This window comes from Triturus cristatus, chromosome 4_1 (genome assembly GCF_964204655.1).
Source record: "Triturus cristatus chromosome 4_1, aTriCri1.1, whole genome shotgun sequence".
In the NCBI taxonomy this organism is placed as follows: Eukaryota; Metazoa; Chordata; class Amphibia; order Caudata; family Salamandridae; genus Triturus; species Triturus cristatus.
The window spans coordinates 1,088,555,104-1,088,573,610 of NC_140585.1; the positions used below are offsets into that span (position 1 = coordinate 1,088,555,104).

The 18,507-nt window shown below is 40.8% G+C and overlaps 1 protein-coding gene across 6 annotated transcripts in view; it reads left to right on the forward strand.

Annotated features, from left to right (window-relative positions):
* The window catches only part of CERK (ceramide kinase), a 222,528-nt gene that overhangs the window by 84,436 nt on the left and 119,585 nt on the right, over nucleotides 1-18,507 (forward strand). For all 6 annotated transcript variants that reach the window (XM_085654067.1, XM_085654069.1, XM_085654065.1 and 3 more), the window contains one exon: nucleotides 287-432. In XM_085654067.1, the coding sequence (XP_085510193.1) occupies nucleotides 287-432 (146 nt within the window). The remainder of the gene's footprint in view (nucleotides 1-286; nucleotides 433-18,507) is intronic.

The window sequence follows — 18,507 nt, forward strand, 5'->3', positions numbered from 1 at the left end:
CTATTTTAAAGGGAATACTTGGAAGCTAAAGTTGCAGCATTTTAAGTAAAGCAACACTTCATAAAAGTATTATACAGTCATTGAAATATTGCTGACATTTATTCAGTACCTTATATAAATAATGTTGCTTCTTTTCAAATCAACAGAAATTAGCACTGTATCAACATTTAAATGAGTATATTATACTGTTGCTTTATTTGAACAGATGTACATGAACTGCTTGTTTTCTCCCTTTAGTAGTTAAACTTAGTGACCATTCCACTTTTTGCCTTTATTCCTCTGATAGAATTGTGTGTGTTGGCGGGGATGGGATGTTCAGCGAAGTGATGCATGGTCTAATTGGAAGGATCCAGAAGGACTCAGGCATAGATCAAAATAATGCCAGAGCGCCGCTAACCCAGTGCAACATACGAATTGGAATTATTCCTGCTGGTAAGAATTCAAGACCCGTCCTCGCGCCAACTCGTTGTTATTGTGGGTGTTTTATGTTACTGCCTACTTCAGTGGGAAGTATATTTCATTATTGAGTAAGTTATTTCTAAATATGTTATTAAAGCTTAATAATCAATCTTCTGTGATTGCATTACCAGTTTACATTGTGTTTTTGCCCTTTACTTCAATGCAATTTGTTTTGTGTCCATATTCGGAATGTATGCGCAAAAATATTGGTATGAACTCTGTTTGTTTTATACCATTACATGTATTTTTTGTTTACTATTTTACTAGAGACTACAGGCAATGCTCAAAAACTAGAATTACTTAAAAAGGAAAATAAACAGGGAGGAAAAGTGAATCCATGTTCATAGTTAACGAATCATTAGCAGTTGTAACTACGGTACTTCCGTAGAAGTGCTGTTCGCTATCTTTGATACTTTTCTATGAGAATGTACTTTTATATCTTAGATTTACACATGTACTTTGATTCACTGTGTTTTTATCTGGGTCAACGTTTTTTTATGGCACTACTTTTCCATGCCTTTGATTGCTGAGTATATGATGTCACTTCCTTTAATATCCTAGCAAGGTTTTTAAATAGATTTGATGCAGGTCTCACTGCCCGAGTGAATCTGGCTAAAATGGCGCAGTTGAGTCAGTCATACCTTACACATTTTAGCATGTGTGCATGTTAGTAGGGAAGGGAAACTAAAGGAAGAGAGATGCAGGGATTCAAAATACCGATGATAGTTTCAGACCTAACAGTTTCTTTCAGTAAAGGAAGGGCGATGGCATGAGATAAACAGATATTTGAATCTCTGTACGGACTGATTTATTTACCAAAATGTGGTAATCCTCTATAATTGTAAACATTTATACTTGTGTTCACATGTCATAATTTTAAGATGTTTAGTACTATGGTACTGGTCGCATAAAATGCACACCATCTGGGCAGTCTTGCACTAGTGTTTGATACTTTTAGGGAGATATTTGCCCTGACGAGCAGAGCAAAAATTATATTTTGTACCAGTTATTCAAGAGTGAGAATATCATTTAAAGGCTTGTGAGCATTTGCACTGCACCAGTGAAAAATTGCCCTGTACTGGTTGCACTGCTTAAGCTTGCCTCACTTCACCTCCATCCTTCTACAGTCATTGGGTTGCAGGGCTGTTGGCTCATCATCGTTCCACTAACTATAGACTCCATCTTCAAAATGTGACGTCTCCCTGCAGAGCAGATGCACTGTTCAAAGTAACAGATGACCTGCATAACCTTTTAGGGAGCAAAGGGCCCTGGTTTGAGATTAAAAATTAGTTCGGTACTAGATAATATATCTTTCAAGAGTTAGAATGGCTGGAAACCAACCTAAACGGTATAGATCGAAACAGTCCTCAATCATAGGTTCATGGATTGTGGAGTGAAAGATCACTTCAAAAATGACACAAGCACTTTAAGATTTGAGGACATGGCCTAGAATGGAAATCATTGAACTGAAAATACTTATATTTAGAATGTCATTTTTCCAAGAGTGAAAGACATATTCTTTGTTGAAAAGACAGTTACAACCTTACATGTAGCTGATCTTTTGCCACTGCTATCCATATTACATCCATCCCTTCACTTCTCCCCAGACACGCTCTCATGTCACACCCTCTGCCACTGCCACTTTCCCACCACCACCACTTTCTCTCCTCACAGGTGACCACCCCACCATGCACGCTCACTGTTTACCCTTTCTCTCTGCGAAGTTGTGAAGTAATTTTCTCACCAATACTGCAAATAATATCTGAAGGTCACAAAGTTTTCCACATTTGGATCTCCACATAAAAAGTGTTACTTTTAACCTCTTAAGTTATTGCCTTTAAAAAGATTGTCAATATTGTTCCAAATCAAAGGCGGAGGAACACATGTGAAAGATAACTTGAAAGAAATGCTCTGTCCATTATCCTCAAAAGTTAGCTCCCATAAGGAACAACTCCCACTTTCTGTGAAGAAGGGGAAAAAAAAAGAAATACGTCAGTGCAAAACATGGACAGTGGGAAATGCTACGAGCTATGGGCAATCTAATAATGATGATCTAAGCAAGATGCCATTCATGTAGTAAAATCTATTCACACATCACCCTCATCCATTTCACCTATAGCTTCTCATTTTTTTTTGGTTTAAATATCTTTATTGGTATTTTACATTAACATGACTGTTATTATTGATTCGTACAGATATGTTTGGAATCTGACATCGGAAATACAGACCCATGGTCAGAGTAGTGGTATATCGCACAATAATATGTAAACAACACAATATGCTGTACACCAGTACAAACAGTTATATCTTACATGAGAATAGGTGCCGATGCCTCTGCATGTCATTGCTCACAGTGTAATTGTATCATGCTATAGCTTCTCATTTATATAGGCGTTGATTTTGTTGTCATTCTCCTTGGGGCATGTTTATAAGTTGGGTAGAATGAATTAATATTATAAATAAAATATACCGCACTTGGGTCAAACAAACTAATGTGTATTTTTCTTGGGGGCAGAGTCAGAATGTCACTTTCCAAATACGAACCAAGTGGTCACCTTGTCTTGTTCCAGTGTAACAGTGGTCATGTGCAGTCTTTGTTGAGTCAGGCAGAGTTTTACGCAACCAAGCAATGGATTTGACTGCCAATTATGATTTCTTGTATCACTGGAAAAGTATGGTTTCTTGAGCTGAACAAGATTACTGATGGCCAACACCAACTCAGCATCTAAATACTCTACCTTGCTCTGTCTTAGATAGATTTTGCTCCTGGAGTATCCTCTTTTTCGCTTAAATTTTAAAAACGCTCAAGTTGCCCATCACCCTCAGACTAAGCTGTAAAATGTGAATACCCTAACCTGTGTGCTTGAAATCCAATTGCAGTGATGCTCTTTTCTGTCTCCAACCAACTCCACTCTTGAATATGAAAGCCTGTGATAGAAACAGGAAAAGGGGACTGGGATAAGAAAGTAAACCAACTTATGACTCCTGCAGCCTGACTTGTCACTTTTGTTGTTTAAGGTTTTCTACAAAAACTGCACAAGAAAGGCACTAGTCTTTTATTACCCTAGACAAGCCGGGGCCAGGGCAGAGAGGCAGGAAATTCCAAGAACCTCTGGGGGTGTAACCCTCCAGAACTACCTTCTACTTCAAAGTGGGCACCAGGTATAAATATTGGGGAGAACGACCTTCACAACGCGGTTGTTACACCGCGGTATGTTTACATTGCGGGCATTACAACGCATGTCGTTACAACGACTTACGCTGGACGGCGCTCTCAGCTAAGGAATAGTATGATTTACTATTCCAACACCTTCCCTACTGTAACGTAGGCTGGAGTTGGAATAGTAAATCATACTATTCCTAAGTCCAGCGCCCTCCAGTGCAAGTCGTTGTAACGACTTGCGTTGTAAGGAACGTGATGTAAAATATCGCGTTGTGAAAGTATGCGTAGTAACCTCATGCATTCAATAATGGACCCTCAGACCAAACTCTTCAGTACACCTATGGACCTGTGGAAGACCCTGGACTGCTCTGCTTTTCTGCAAGAAGGACTACTTCTCTGTTGTCCTGCTGCCTGGATGAACAAGGACTGGACCTGCATCTTGAACCCAGGACCACCAGAGCGACTTCAAAGGATAATTGTCTGGCTTCCTGATGATAGCCTCAGGGACAGAAAAGACTCCATCCACCTTGAACCCAGCACTTGATCACTTTCTGCTGTAAGTTCTACCCCCCAAGTGGTGGAACTCTAGTCCTGGACCATTGGAAGTGAGCCTGAAGGTTCTCTGCCAGCCCAGCTGTGGTCCTGTGAGCACAACCAATGCAGTGTGACGCATCTTCTCGCAGCTCTGCTTCAGAACCTCCGCAGCCCGACCCATCCTAGAGACAGGACTTTGCATCGCAAGCCCCTCATCAACGGCATCCTCGATGATGACGCAGCACTCCGCATCGCTCCACCACACCTTCCTTGAAACTGCCACTGCATGATTCATTCTCGACGCAGAATTTCACCGCTCAGCAAACTAGGATTTAAGATACATGTTTAGGGGTCCTAACTTGGCACGACCAGAAAACCACTGTTGGTGCTTTGTTCTTCTAAGCACTGTTTTGACTCAAATTGTTTTCAAATTGCATGTCTTCAGTTCTATTGATTGGATTTTTGTTGAGTTGATCTCAAATAATTTGTTTAAGTTGCCTCTGTTTTTCTAAATTTAAATAGGATTTTTCTTGTGTTGTGTTTTCACTTTATTACTGTTCAAAGTACTATATAAATACTTTAATCATTGCCTGTAAGTTAAGCCTGAAGGATATTGTGCCAAGCTACCAGAGGGTTGAGAACAGGTTAATTTGGGGTTTGCTTGTGCCTCACCCTGAGAGAAAATGTGGTGGCTGCTTGAGAAGGGCTTCACCCCCCTCAGCCAGTACCCACATTTCCTAGTCGTATGCTGGGCAATGATGCCCAGGCACAACATAGTATCATACTTTGTCCATCTTGTTGAATCACACCACCCCAGTCTCAGAAGAATTAATATAATGATCAAGAAATACTTGAAATTTGTTTAATCTTCAACACAACTCTTTAAACACTTCTCTGGATTGCCAGCGTCCTTCCTTCAATGCAAATCCATAGGAAGCAGTAGATCTTGGCTAGGAAGTCCAAGATCTGAGTGGCAAATTTTTGGCGGCAGTAACATTGTATCACAGTTGCCTAGCAAACATACCCCCGGCCTACAGGGGAAGTTATTCACACCACATGTGCAGCGTCAACCTAAAACGCAGGCACTCTGTGATGAATGCCAACCTTTCCTTACCCGAAATAAACTTAGCACTAGCAGGTGAGAAGTGTTGCTCCCCCACTCATGCCTCGTACTATGCAGTAAGCAGTGTCTCCAGCCCATCTTCCTGACAGCACTATCTTCTGTTTGGTTGGCCTCTTAAACAAACCTCTTTCAGTTTGAAACAGATGTGCACAAAGTGAATCAGGAGCTGTGTTACAACCTCTGTCATGTCTTTGATGCATGTTCATGAGGCTGTCTTGAGGGCAAACAGAAGGTCTTCAGTCTGGAATCGGGGGTTTACACCCAGAAATCTCCAGTAAGTCCTATGAGAGGAGTGGTACATGTGGAAGGGGGTTTCTCTGAGAGCCAGAGAACCCGCCTGTTCTCCATGCACCCAAACTGACTTTTCATCTTTACCCATTCCTTGCTTTTCGCCCCTCTTTGAGGATCGTGTTTTCATGGTGTACAATTGCTTTCTTTGTATGTTTCAGCATATGTATTTTGATAGTGTACAAGCAAGCCGTGCCTCTTTTGGCATCTGGCCATGGTAGCTGGGGTTTTAGCAGATGCTCAAATGTAAATGTGAACAGTTTGCAAATAAGCTGATTTCAGAGTCATGCTAGATAGCGGTTCAACCTGTGCTTATTTGCAGAGATTGTGGTCAAAAGTTCAGACGACATCATAATACCTCGACATTGCAGATATACCGGTTTAATACAAATCTGGCATAATTATTTAACTAGCAAGGTGCCTAAATGCATATCCAGATTACAGATAGTACAGTTTCCAGAACTCCTATGTAGGATTCAGTCTATCAATAGTGAAATGGGACACATCTATGTGGAGTTGCCGCATACATTGGCTGGCAGGCAGTCACAGATAGAAACAGGTACGCAGACGCACCTGCAGACGATGCACCAGCACGCACGCACGCGGACATAGCCAAACACGTTTAAGCAGATAGACACATAGGAGCACGCACAATTCTATTGTTGAATATAAAGAAGCCGTTAATTCGCTGTTACCATTTTGAAATGTTGAATATATTGTATTCTACCATGAAAAGGGTGTATGTATTATTAACAATATATGTTGCCTTTTTCGAATTCAAATTACATGAAGAAAATAGATACATTGTTTCATATATTGAACACATCCATAAACATGGGCTTCTTGTGAAACATTTGTTGAGAGCAAAATGGCGCCAAACATGGCAGGTGTACGATGGGAACAGTCAGACGCTGTGTAACATGTTAACGGGGGTTCAGGACACTATTCAAGTGTCCATTCAAGTGTATTTTTTCCGTTTTACAGGCGGTTGACAATAGCCTTTTATTAACTACGATACATGACATTTCTAAAACTGATTTTACAAGTCCTGACTCAACAAATCACATTTCATTCAATTTTTTTGCTGCCTTAATCTTGTCAATCACGAACGAAGGTGCTTTGCAAGACTTTTTAGCTGTGGAATGTAATGGATTTGAACTGGAAAGGTTGAGACAAAACAGCTGACCCTGCGACTTCGTAAACAACAAATTTGCTGCGGTGAAAACGAATTTAACATCAGAGCAATCTCCACTCGTGCTTCCGGTTGTGCAGAGAATGCTGCCTCGGAATGCAGGATGGATGTGACGCGTACACATGAAGGGTGGACGAGAAAATACAATGACAATTTATTGGCCTCGATCGCGCTCTCTACCTGAAGTGGTCATCAATGCCTAGTAGGGCAGAATGCTGTACTCAGTACTATCAAGGGCCTTGAGGGCATGTCACTTTAACTCCTCGTTTCTCTCTACATATAGGGATGGGGAGTGGTCTTGCTGAGGTGTTATGAATAGCATGGCGAGGCAAGCTTTTTTCAGTATATCAAGCAGATACCCTGGCTTCTTGCTTTGATGATGCGGATGGCTGAGGGACCCACAATGACAGGCGGTATCTGCTTGGAAGTGAGGTCATTGGTGTGATTGACAGTGCGGCCGGCAGGGAACTTGTTTCTTCTGTTTTATTAGTCTTTCGCCAAGAGACACCCAGAGCACAGCACCGCTTTCTCTCACATTCGTCCTGTGTGAGCACTGAACACGTCCAGCTAATATTCAGCTTTTGTTCCACACAACTGCATTTGTACCTTTCTCCGATTGGTAACCGGCTTGACTAGGCAGGCATCTCTATTGACTCCATAGTGTTACATAGAGGCTGAATCATTTTTGTTTGTTTGTTCGGTGGGAGTGATGGTGCACAGTGACTCTCTGTCTCTGCCCTCTACATCTTTGCTGCTTAGTAACTCTCCAAGGTCAAAGTCGTTTGTTAACAAAAGACAGGGTTCTTGAAACATCTTCCTTAGATGTACAGATGCTCCAAAATCACTTAGACCCCAATAAATTATTTTCCCTCTCTGTCTTTTGACCTTCAGTTTTTTTCATCTCAACCATTTAGGAATGGGCTTTATTTGCAGTAGGACAATCAGAATGTTACAAGCCTGTCCATGAGTACAACGACCTTATAGAGACATAAGGTGCTGGCTTTCCTGCTTTTCATGGTGATTAAGTTCCTAGCTGACTTCCTTTGTCCTCATTATCTAGTATTTTGGCAAACATTCCGATTTCTTAGTGGCAGGCCAACAAATGCAAATTTCAGGATGTACACCAGCCTTCACACGGCGTCTGTAAGGGCAGACAGCCATGGCCCATGCAGCTAAGAGCGGTGGAGCAGTGGGGCCGGGTTGGGGAGGATTTCAACGGACGATGAGAAGGGAAAATGAATTATTTATTTAATTTTCCCTCATCATCGTCTGTCGAAATCTCCCCACCCACCCAGCCCAACCGCCCCACTGTTCTTACCTGCACGGGCAGAGGCTGAAGGCATATGATTCTCAGAAGAAGGATGTTCTCTCGAAGCAGAAGGAGCCTATTTGTTTATATCCCTCAAGTGCTACTTATAGTGCACAGAAGCTCTACCTTGGCAGTTGTATAGTTTTTCTCCACAATTCCTGAGAGAAGGCAGCTGCCTATTTTTTGCTTACATGACAGACAGAGGTTTTATGGTGTCTCTACTCACTTGTAATAAATTATTACAAGCGAGTAGTAATGTAATGTTCTTAGTATATCTTGTTATTAAGCTAGAATGTGCTTTTAATAAGACAATTCATGACATGGGTTTATAAGAAAAGAATGCCTTTCCATGTGTTGTAAATGGTTACAGAAAGTATTGCCAATGTTGACCTACCATAGGAAAATTTGTGTTTGTCGTGAAAAATTAGGAGCAGAAAAGAGTCATTATTGCACAAGGTTTAGTTGGATTATTGTCACACAGTTCATTATGAAACATTCCCCTGAAGTTTAAAAGAAAATATGTAGTCGGTTGTGTGATGATGTTTTGTGTACTTCAGTAATGCTCATCTGCAGCGTCAACAGTGGTGTGGACGTTGCCTGCACACAGCTTTCAAGCAAAATGAATAGCTTTCATCGTCCATGCGTCGTCGATGGACACCCGTTTTGGAGTATATGTACCAGTTGCTATCTTATTTTTTATCTTTACATTTATAACCACCTGTCTATGATGTTGGAAAGCAAACTGTGCATACGTGCAATAGTTGCCTTTATAGCCAGTCACAGTTTAACATGGGTGTTCAAAGGTTTCAATCCTCACGTTGTTGTGAGCTTTGATGATTGCTCTAGTGTTTAGTTAGCACCTTTGTTTAAAGAGGATTTTTGCCTCAACAGAATCTGATTGATCTGCACTTGCTGCCACGTATCAAAGGGAGGGTTGAAGTAGTCGAATAAGCCTCGTGCCTGTTGTTCATTAACAGACTCTCCAGTGGTGGTGCTAACTCAGTGTTTGCAGTTCTTTAGTAGGGTATCGTCCAATAAACTCCTGAGGTCCTGGTGAGCAAAACACGCCAGAGAAAAACCTTTTGACTTGTATGTTTGTAGACAGGCTCAATTAGCGTGAGGATTCACCCGCTCAAGGCATTGTCACGTGTCTTTGTCTAGGAGCATCAACACTAGGTATGATCTCAGCATGGACTGCTAATAGGTTATCAATGTGTGTGTTTTTCACAGTTATTATCACAAATGTAGTCCCCTACTCTGGTGTGGGACATGTACTTTCACGCTAAAAGATGTTCATTAGTGGAACAAGTGAGTCAAAACCTTCCACTCTGCTTGCTCCATTATTTTGCTTGGTGTCGCCCTTCCCTATAGTTACCGGTACCAATCAGGCCTGGTGGGGGGCGGGGTAGGGTTGTAAAAACTGGATCCTGAGGGATCCTCTTAGAAATGAGGAATGTACGCAGGAGTTACTAGAACCACATCTGATTCTTCCGATAATTACTTATTCTCATTTGATTTTCATCGAGAGATTTCTGGCAGCAGGAAGTGTGCCAAAGAAAATCCCTGTGAACAACATATAAGAATGACTACTAAATTGTACAGTGGACTGCAGACACGTCATCAGCACTTGTGTAAAATGTACGTACGTAGGAAGGGTAACTTGTAAAGTGTAGACCAGGCATTAGCCAGTGTAGCACTGTAATGATTATGAGGTGATAAAACTAATCACGGCGTTATAGGTTATTGGCATTGCCCTTTCACGTTGTCTGGATGGTTGACAGCACAAGGTGCTTCTTCTTACAGATGTGGTGCTCCTTGGTGAGTGAGATCTTTGATCTTTCTTGAAGACCTAGAGTTTGGAGTCTATATCAGATTCTAGGTGCACATCAGAAGGATTGTGTTCTGCGCTTTTCTGTTTGTACTTCTAAGCCTCTGGATTCAGGATGTGGAGACTACTTACTGTGGCTTTGGCCACGTTCTATCTTGATTATTTCTGGCAAGTCGGAGGGGTATGAGATGTAAGAGCCTTGAAGATAACTCAAGATAGTAGGTGGAGCAGGGCCAATTAGCAGGTATAAATCCGCTTACTGCAATATTTAATTGTTTTGTTTAAGATTGTTTGCTAAAGTTTCAAAGTTATGCGCAAACACTTGCTCAATACAATAAAGGTAGTTTTTGAGAAGGCATATTTTGGTATGCTTGCATGCGTTGCATTATTCACAAACAAATCATGTTGCATACGTATTGCAACCAAACATTTAATATCTTATTTAATAATACCATACAGAAACGTCTCAAAGGATAACTCGAAAACTCCTTTAATTAAATCAGGATATTAAAGAGCTGTTTCGAAGGTTCTTAGGGCTCAGGTGTTCACACCGTGCTGTTGAAATACATAGAAGAAGTATATAAGAAGAAGTATATATAGAAGGCCAGGCAGAAAACCAGCATGAGACACCTGTTAATGCTGGTTCAACATTAATTATGTGTATCCAGCATGCCTAATCTAAATATAAAATATGTCTTGTGTAGATGCAGGGTGCATGTACAAAGTTTCAACCCTGAATTCTGTTGTGGTTCATCATCTGGATGGTATTGATAGAAAGCATAAGCAAGGGCTCTGTCCATCTTTCAGAGTAAACACTGGCAGTCACAGTGCGGCACTGGGCTCACAATACTGGAAAGTACTTCATTCACATTAATGGTACAGTGAATATTTTGGTTCTAATCACCCCAGCTAATTGAATATCTCATCTGTATCCAGTAAGTGAAATCCATCCCAAATTATGAACCAGGGACCGGTCTGACTCTGACCTTCTTGTCTATAGCCCTTGCTTAAGCTCTCAATCAGTCTCATTCTGGTGATGACCCAGCACTTAATTAAGGGTTTAAACTTGACACATCCGGCAATTAGACCAGACACATGCTTTGTTTAGATTAGGCAACTGGTTTTATACCAATATTACTTTGTATCTTGTGTAGGTCTTCTGCCTTTCTTGAATATGCCCGCCCTCACCTTCACTGAATGAGCGCCTGAGCACTTAAAAAACTTTGATAAAATTCTTTAAAAAAATGTTGTGATTTAATGAAAGCAAATACTTTTTTATTTATCCTTAGGAATGGTCTCTGTATGACATTATGAAATACGATCTGTCTTGTGTGGTTTCAATACAAATACAGCATAATTTGTGAGTAATGTAAAGTATGCAAGCATACCACAGTTAACCTTGATCTTCACGATCACTGGTTGCCCTAGGTTCTGGGTGGTTTATACGGCACCCCTATTTACTCTATCTCTAAGCTATATTTTGATGCATTACTATCAGTTAGCCAATTATGATACTATTTAGGCCTTGCAGTAGGTAATGAAATTGCGCTATTTAAATATAAATAGAATGCAATATCTCAAAGGAAGAATCAGCTCTGGCCACCTTTGTGCCAGTTGGTATCCTGGTTCAACCTTTTCACCCTTTGGTTTCAGTTTTGTGGGACATTGACCCTTTTACATGTTGGACTCATCAAGCAGAAGAAAAGTGCCCCTTATTGAAAACCCACTTAAATGCTTAAACTTGAGGTTTAGTGAAAACACTTAAAATCATTAGGTCCTGGGAAAGTTTTAAATCTCCCTTTTAATCCGTTTTTATTTCTGCTTTAGATAACTATGCAAAATGTGCGTAGTGATTGTTCCATATTTCGGCACCCAGATTGTCTTAAGTTTCAGGCCTTTTCTCATGAACAATGATACTAGTAATCTAACACTCACGAAAGTAACATCATTTCAGGGCTTTGGTTAGACTTGACCGTAATTTTATTTTCATTTTTTATTTCGCTTTAGGAATTTTGGTATAGTGTGACCGGAAAATAGGGAGTGGTAATGAATAAGGAGATGTTAAGCGGGTGTATGTGAGGGGGTCGAGTTTTTACAGATGTTGACTGAAGTATCAGAGAGTGGTGCACAGACATAGGTGCTGGGAAGCTGGGGCAGATTAAGCAGACGCATCACTGAGAGGCGGGTGTGGTGCAGGTGAAGCTAGGAGAGGTGAAGGATCGTGGATGGGTGCCAGGATATGGGTGGTGGGAAGCCGGGGCAGGTGAAGAGGCATTATGTAAATTTAGAGAGAAGTAGGTGGTGTTAGGACAGGTAGAGAGGCTTAATTGAAAGATCTTAGGTGGGTGGGTCTTCGTGACCTAATGTTACCAGAATGTGTAAGTAAGATCTTGTGGCTTCACACTGTTAAGGCCCTTTTACACATAGTGGAACTTTCCGGAGACCTTGTGTCAAACCCAAAAGTCCAGTCTTAAAGCTGTTTACTGGGGTAGTGTTGTGATGGATGATATACAAAATTGTAAAGGATCACTCTGCTGCTTTTATGGATTTTAAACTGACCCCGCCATATGAGAGCACTATTGATGAATTTGTTCCTCCACTAGCAAGGAAGCTATATCTACAGTTCAGGTATGGAGGTCTACCCGTAAAAACTTTTAAAAGAAAGTGGTACAAAGAAATGGTCATGGTGGATGAGAATTGTACTTGTTGCCAAGGAGGACCTGAGTCACTTGAGCATGTTTTATTTTTTGTCTTTTGTGTAGACAGTCTCAAGCTAAGTGGATAATTCCACTTTGCAGAAACCTGGGAGCTAGGAAGCACCAGGAGACGTTCAGAATACTGCAGTCAGACTCAAATCGTATTGTTGTATTCTGTATGGCCAAATTCCTAATGGCAATGTGGATCAGACGTGCCAAGTTTTCTCTCGGTAGCTCTTAATTTGCCACCTTTTTTAGGGTTCCTTTTTATTGTATTGTGCCACTTGGACACACTGTTGCTTACTTATGTCTTTCAGCATTTATAGAAGATATTTATTGTATTTTATATCCTGTTTTTAAAACAAAAGCATTTTTATGGTGTGAATCTCTGGTATTTTCAAATGAAAATTTCTCTTCTCTCTTGCTACTGTAATAGACCGACAAAGAGTAGTAAGATATTTTCAATTGTATTATTGGTGTTTGTAAGTGCTTTGTTCTGTGTAGTACTTTTTTGATCTAAAGTAATCGAAATACAGTTTTTGAACTGAACTGAAGATAAGAAAGGGCATGAGTTGTAATCAGTTCAATTAACTTTAACAGGTGAATTTAATGTTTTTTTATCTAGTTTCAAATGTTATATTTAAACTGACATTTTCCTCTATGTCACTTTGTGTGTGTTTGTGTGTATATATATATCTCACACATTTTGCACACATATATATATAAGGTAGTCTACTCCTTTGTGACACTGTAGACCTCTTGTTGACAAAGTGACGGATGCCTATGTATTTTTCTGTGTTCTCCTAAATTAGTATGTAGGCCAAATGAAAATAAACCATGGATGCCACAGGTGTTGCCCTGGAAACCCTGCAGGGCGTATTTTACAGCTCTGGGTTTGTCCAGCCCTGTATGCGATAGTTCTGTTTACTTCAGTACAGTTTGTTTAGAGCTGGTATTTAGTCCTAAATCCCACGAAAAACAAGTACTGTGACACATTGTTCCCAGCACACAGTCTATTTTTAAGCCCACTCTTCCGTTCCGGTTTTTAGGTCTCGCCTGACCCAGCGCATGCGCTGGTCTGGCGAGACTTATTGAGAGGGCTCCAAAAAGTGCTACCAGGCCAGCCTAGAGCTACAGTGCATGTGCGCGGGCGCGCGCGCGCCGCGTTTTACCGAGATTACTTTCACTTTCTCACCCACAAGGCCGCTTTGATGTTTGATCGCAATCGCGATCACTTAGCTTGCTGCCTCTCGAATTATTTGACTAAACATAGTTTCGTTTTTAATGCTGAAGGTTTTCTATACCCCTCTTTTATCTCGAGTGCTCTTCCTTACCTCCCGTGAAAGAACAGCCGCAGCATTACGGTGTGGCAGTCGCTGTACTATCATGGTATCTAGCTCAAACTAGAACTTGATCAGTTTTTGAATATACGGGAATGCGAAACCTTTTAATGTTCAAGTGTTTCTGATTCCCAGCTTCTAGTTCTTCCTACAATTAAAATGCAAAGAAGCGCAAAAGTTGAGTGATTGTCCTTTCAAATGTTAAAATTTGTAAAGTGATAATCTTCATTCTCCAAACTTAAAGCTATTTGTAATAGTAGTCTTAAATACGATCACACACCAGCATAGCTTTGTAACAGAAATACTCTTATTTCGGGTAGATCTTCCTCATCAGTGTATAGCAGTGATCTTCAAATGTTATACCGACATCCCCTCAGTAACCTGTGCAAAGCCTCATTCAATCCCCCTCTGCAAAGCCTTTCTCCGTTTCTCTGCACAATCATAGTAAAACGCAGTCGGTGCTTATGATATTCTAGCCTTCTGAAGGTTCCGGCAATATTTTTGACATTCCGTGCACTGAGGCAGTGTCCTGTTAAGCGCATTACACACTCTTTTCACTAAGACAGCTGGTGAGAAATGCAGTAACCCAAACAACCTTCATGAGCGCCATCCATGCTGCTGATAAATCTTCCTAACTGTTAACAGTGGCTTGTCGTACTCACTCAGAGGGCTGGCACTTGCACAGAATGCATTTGAAATGCAAAATACCTCGCATTTGAGAGAGTTCAAGCTATTGCCATTGTAAATGACTGTGCCTTTTATTCATTTCAAAACAACACATAAATAAAAGGCATTGTCATTTACAATGCCAATAGCTCAAACTCTGGAAAATGCGAGACCTATTGCATTGCAAATGCTTGTTTTCCATTATGAAAGGTAGCTTTGGTTCTCTACCCGGCTTGGCATTTATGCTAATTATGACTGTAATACATATTTATCTCCAGCAAGTGCTTTTGAAAGTAGGATAGGTGTTACCATCTAGCAGCCACACCCGTGTCCTATATTTCAAAGGTTGCACACGACCTTGTCACTAATGATCGATATTTCCAGGCTGCTGAAAGCTGCAAATTACTATTTTGCAGTCTTAACTAGGACGTTTTAGCGGCACAGTGAAACCTCACAAAAATGCAGATTTTGTTTTTAAAAAAGGGCACAATAAAGAAGTTGTCGGTTTGTATTATTTTCTTTGTTTCAGTGTGAATGCCTTTAGAATGTGAACGTCAATTGTGTTTTTTTTTTTGCTGAGGTCTAGTAAACTGTTGAATTGCCTCAGAGGCCTGCCCTTCGTGAGCAACAGAGGGGAATGTGTTGAGGCCGTGTGACATCATCACATTCTTTGCATAGTGGGAAACTATTCTTTCCTCAGTAATTTATCAAAGCAAAATAAGATCTCTTAAATTATTGGTCCAACATAATACCGCAGCAAAGAAAATAAAGTAATGATTGTGTAATAATTCAGAACCTATAACAGCCTGGATGTGGAGCAACCCATTGGTTAGCAATGGGGTCAGAGTTTGTTTTACCACAGGTATTTGATATAATAAACCATGGTCTACTTTTTAGTGTTCTATGGATAGACCTTGAATAAGATATCACTAAGCTGGTCAGCCTTCAGTGCTGCTTTCAATTGACCCGATGACGTGTGCTACCTACAGCAAGACCATCTTTTTAGCCAACTTCTCATTGCAGCCTTCCCTGTGTAGTTTTGCTTTTTACACTGGAAGCATTGGCTCACAATTCTCAACATGAAATGTGCTGTTGGCTAAAAAGACCGAACTGCTTGGAGGTAATAAAAAGTGAGCTAATAAGTAGCCTAGAGCAGTGGTTCCAATCTTTTGTCTTCTGTGGACCCCCACTTAATCATTAGTGGAATCCGGAGACCCTCATTATTGGACTCCAGGAGACCCCCACCCTCCAATGATGAAATATTATATTTAATCTACATCCAGATATGAGAAAAAGTTCAATTTCTGTGGGAAGGTTGATGTTTTTTTAAATTCAATTGAGGCCACCCACCATCCATACTATTTTCTGTTTGATGCACTTGCGTCACACTGACGAATACATCTGTAGATACCAACTACATTTTTGCCCTCCAATTTCAAATTCCGTCACATTTTGCTTCTTTATTTTTTATGCACTTTATTAGTCTGTTCATATCATTTTACTTTCTAATCAGTCCCGGACCTCCTGAGTAGGTGTTGTCGACTCCCGAGGATCCCTGGACCACAGATTAAGAACCTCTGAACTAAAGACTGTCAAGAAAGATATTGCTCATTTAAATGTGGACTGCTCACTGCCGACCTGTGCTTTATTTCCTACTATGAGTAGTGCAAATGCAACTACATGTTTTGAGTATGACCATAGTGTAAGCTAAATCTGAGAATGTCCTTCATTTCTTAACATTTGTCTAGTAGAGAACGTTGTTGCAGGGGTGGCATTTCATTATGGAGAATATTTTTAATGGCAGAGATTTTATCAGTACTTTGTCCTTTTGTAGCTTTACGTTCCTGGTCAGGGTGCTGTCTGAAGTTGAGGATTTACCTATGGCAACACTTAGACATAGACTGTTGGTTTAGTAAAATGGATTGCCCCTGTTAGCGCTGAGGAAGTGAAGTGAAGTTAAGTTGTTTGTGGCGCCTGCACAGTCTTCTTATTGTTATGTTTGTGATTCTACTAATTCTTGTCCAGCTGAATTTAACAGAGCTAGATTCCAGTGGAGGTGTGCTCAGGTGGTGGGATGTGATGTGGTGCAACTGCCTTTTCTGAAATTGTTGAGTAAATTGTAAGAGTGGTATGGTGTATCAAATGTAGAACGATAATTTTGTGGTGTGGGTTGATTATGAGAAACGTGAATTCATCTCGGGCGGTGTGTTGCAGTCGAAGAACATACAGGGGCCTGCAACCTGCCCATTGCTTACTATTGGTTGGCTTTACTGTTACTCTATTTTACGTGTTTTCTGTTCAGTGGCTTTCCTAGCTTCAGGCTGGGCATATTGTCTCTGTCCCTCCCCTGGAGCATGACTTCCCTACCATTTCTTTGATTGGCTTCTATGCTTCCCCTGCTCGCTTTTATGGAACTACTTTTTCTTTTTGTCTAAGCACTTTATGCGATTCCATGTCTTTTCCAGCTGTCTTCCTCAGGTGCTTTTCCTGCAACCTTGCTCTTTCTCACCCATGTGCTTCACTTCCTCACTCATGTTGCTCTCTCTCACTTTCATGCTTCCCCCCTGCTCTCCACATTTCTGTCTGTCACCTGTGTGTTTCTCCCTTTGCCTCGTGTTCTCTCCCTCATGATGCTTGTCCCCTGCCTACCATGCTGCTAAACATATCCATCAAACCCTTCCCGATCCCACTGCCTCAACATGATCATTCATTTTAGTTTCATAACATTTTTTTTTCTCTAAATGTACTGTACTATATCGAATAAGTAAAAAAAAAAAAAACCTGTGTCCTTTTTAGGCACATGCACACATGTTGTACACATGCGCGCCCCTAGAGAAGGATAAGGAGATCGCGCATGGTTTATATATATTATTTTTTTTGCCATGCTGCACAGTAGCCCCCTAGACTCTGCATCGCGTCAAACAAACAGTGGCAAAGCTAATAGGTCTCATAGGCAAGACCTTTTGGCTTTGTGCATGCCTGTGATGACTGGTAAGAACAGTGATTCCAGTGACTTAGGTTTTAGTTTTAAATTAGTTGATAAACGATTTTATTTGGCTATCTCTATGAATAGCTTCACGATACAGCACAACTTAAAACAAGAGAGTCTGTAAATATTCAAACTATTAAAATCCCTTAATTTATATCAATTCCCGTAAATATGCAAAGACAGTTACGTTTCAAGATGGGTTTTGTGCCAGCGTTCTCAGAGCTCTCATGCTTTCCAGGTCCATGAGTAGCCCATCCAGTCCTGTCCATTCTTTGCATTCTGGGACTTGCTGTCCCTTTTATTCCATTATAGAGTTGGGACTAAGATTTCCAGGGCGCAAATCGAAATCATGACGTGGATGACCTGGTCAAGCCTGGTCTTGGGAAACGTTCGAGCCCTATGGTTTTAGATATTTCGGGCACCCAAATTTGCAGGAAAATCGGTTTTTAATTTTAATTCCATGTTTTATCAGAAAAACACTCAGCAAGTTAATCAGCTTGCTTTCAATAGCATTAGGAACAATTCAGACCGAAGGCCTTGTGACAAATAGGGGAGTTGGTGTGAAATGCTGTGTGAGTTATTACAGTAAAGCTTTACAGGTGATGACATTGGGTGCTTACTCTGGGTAGCTACCGGCGGGGCTCTCTATTCTGCTTGAAAAAAGGACTAGACGCTACAGTAAATGTTCATAGTTTAAAGTCGATTAAGTAGGCAAGTGGGTGGTAGTAGATATAGTAATGGCTGGAGCCCGCTAGCTAATGTGGATGATCCCGGGCTGTGGTAGAAGCATCTGGCGAAAGTGATGATTTGTATGGAGCCCTATGCTTATGTTGGGGGCTGCTACCAGGATTTAGGTAGTAACTATCCCATATGTGTGAAAATAAAAAAGGAGACTATTGGTGTTTGGAAGCCAGAAATAG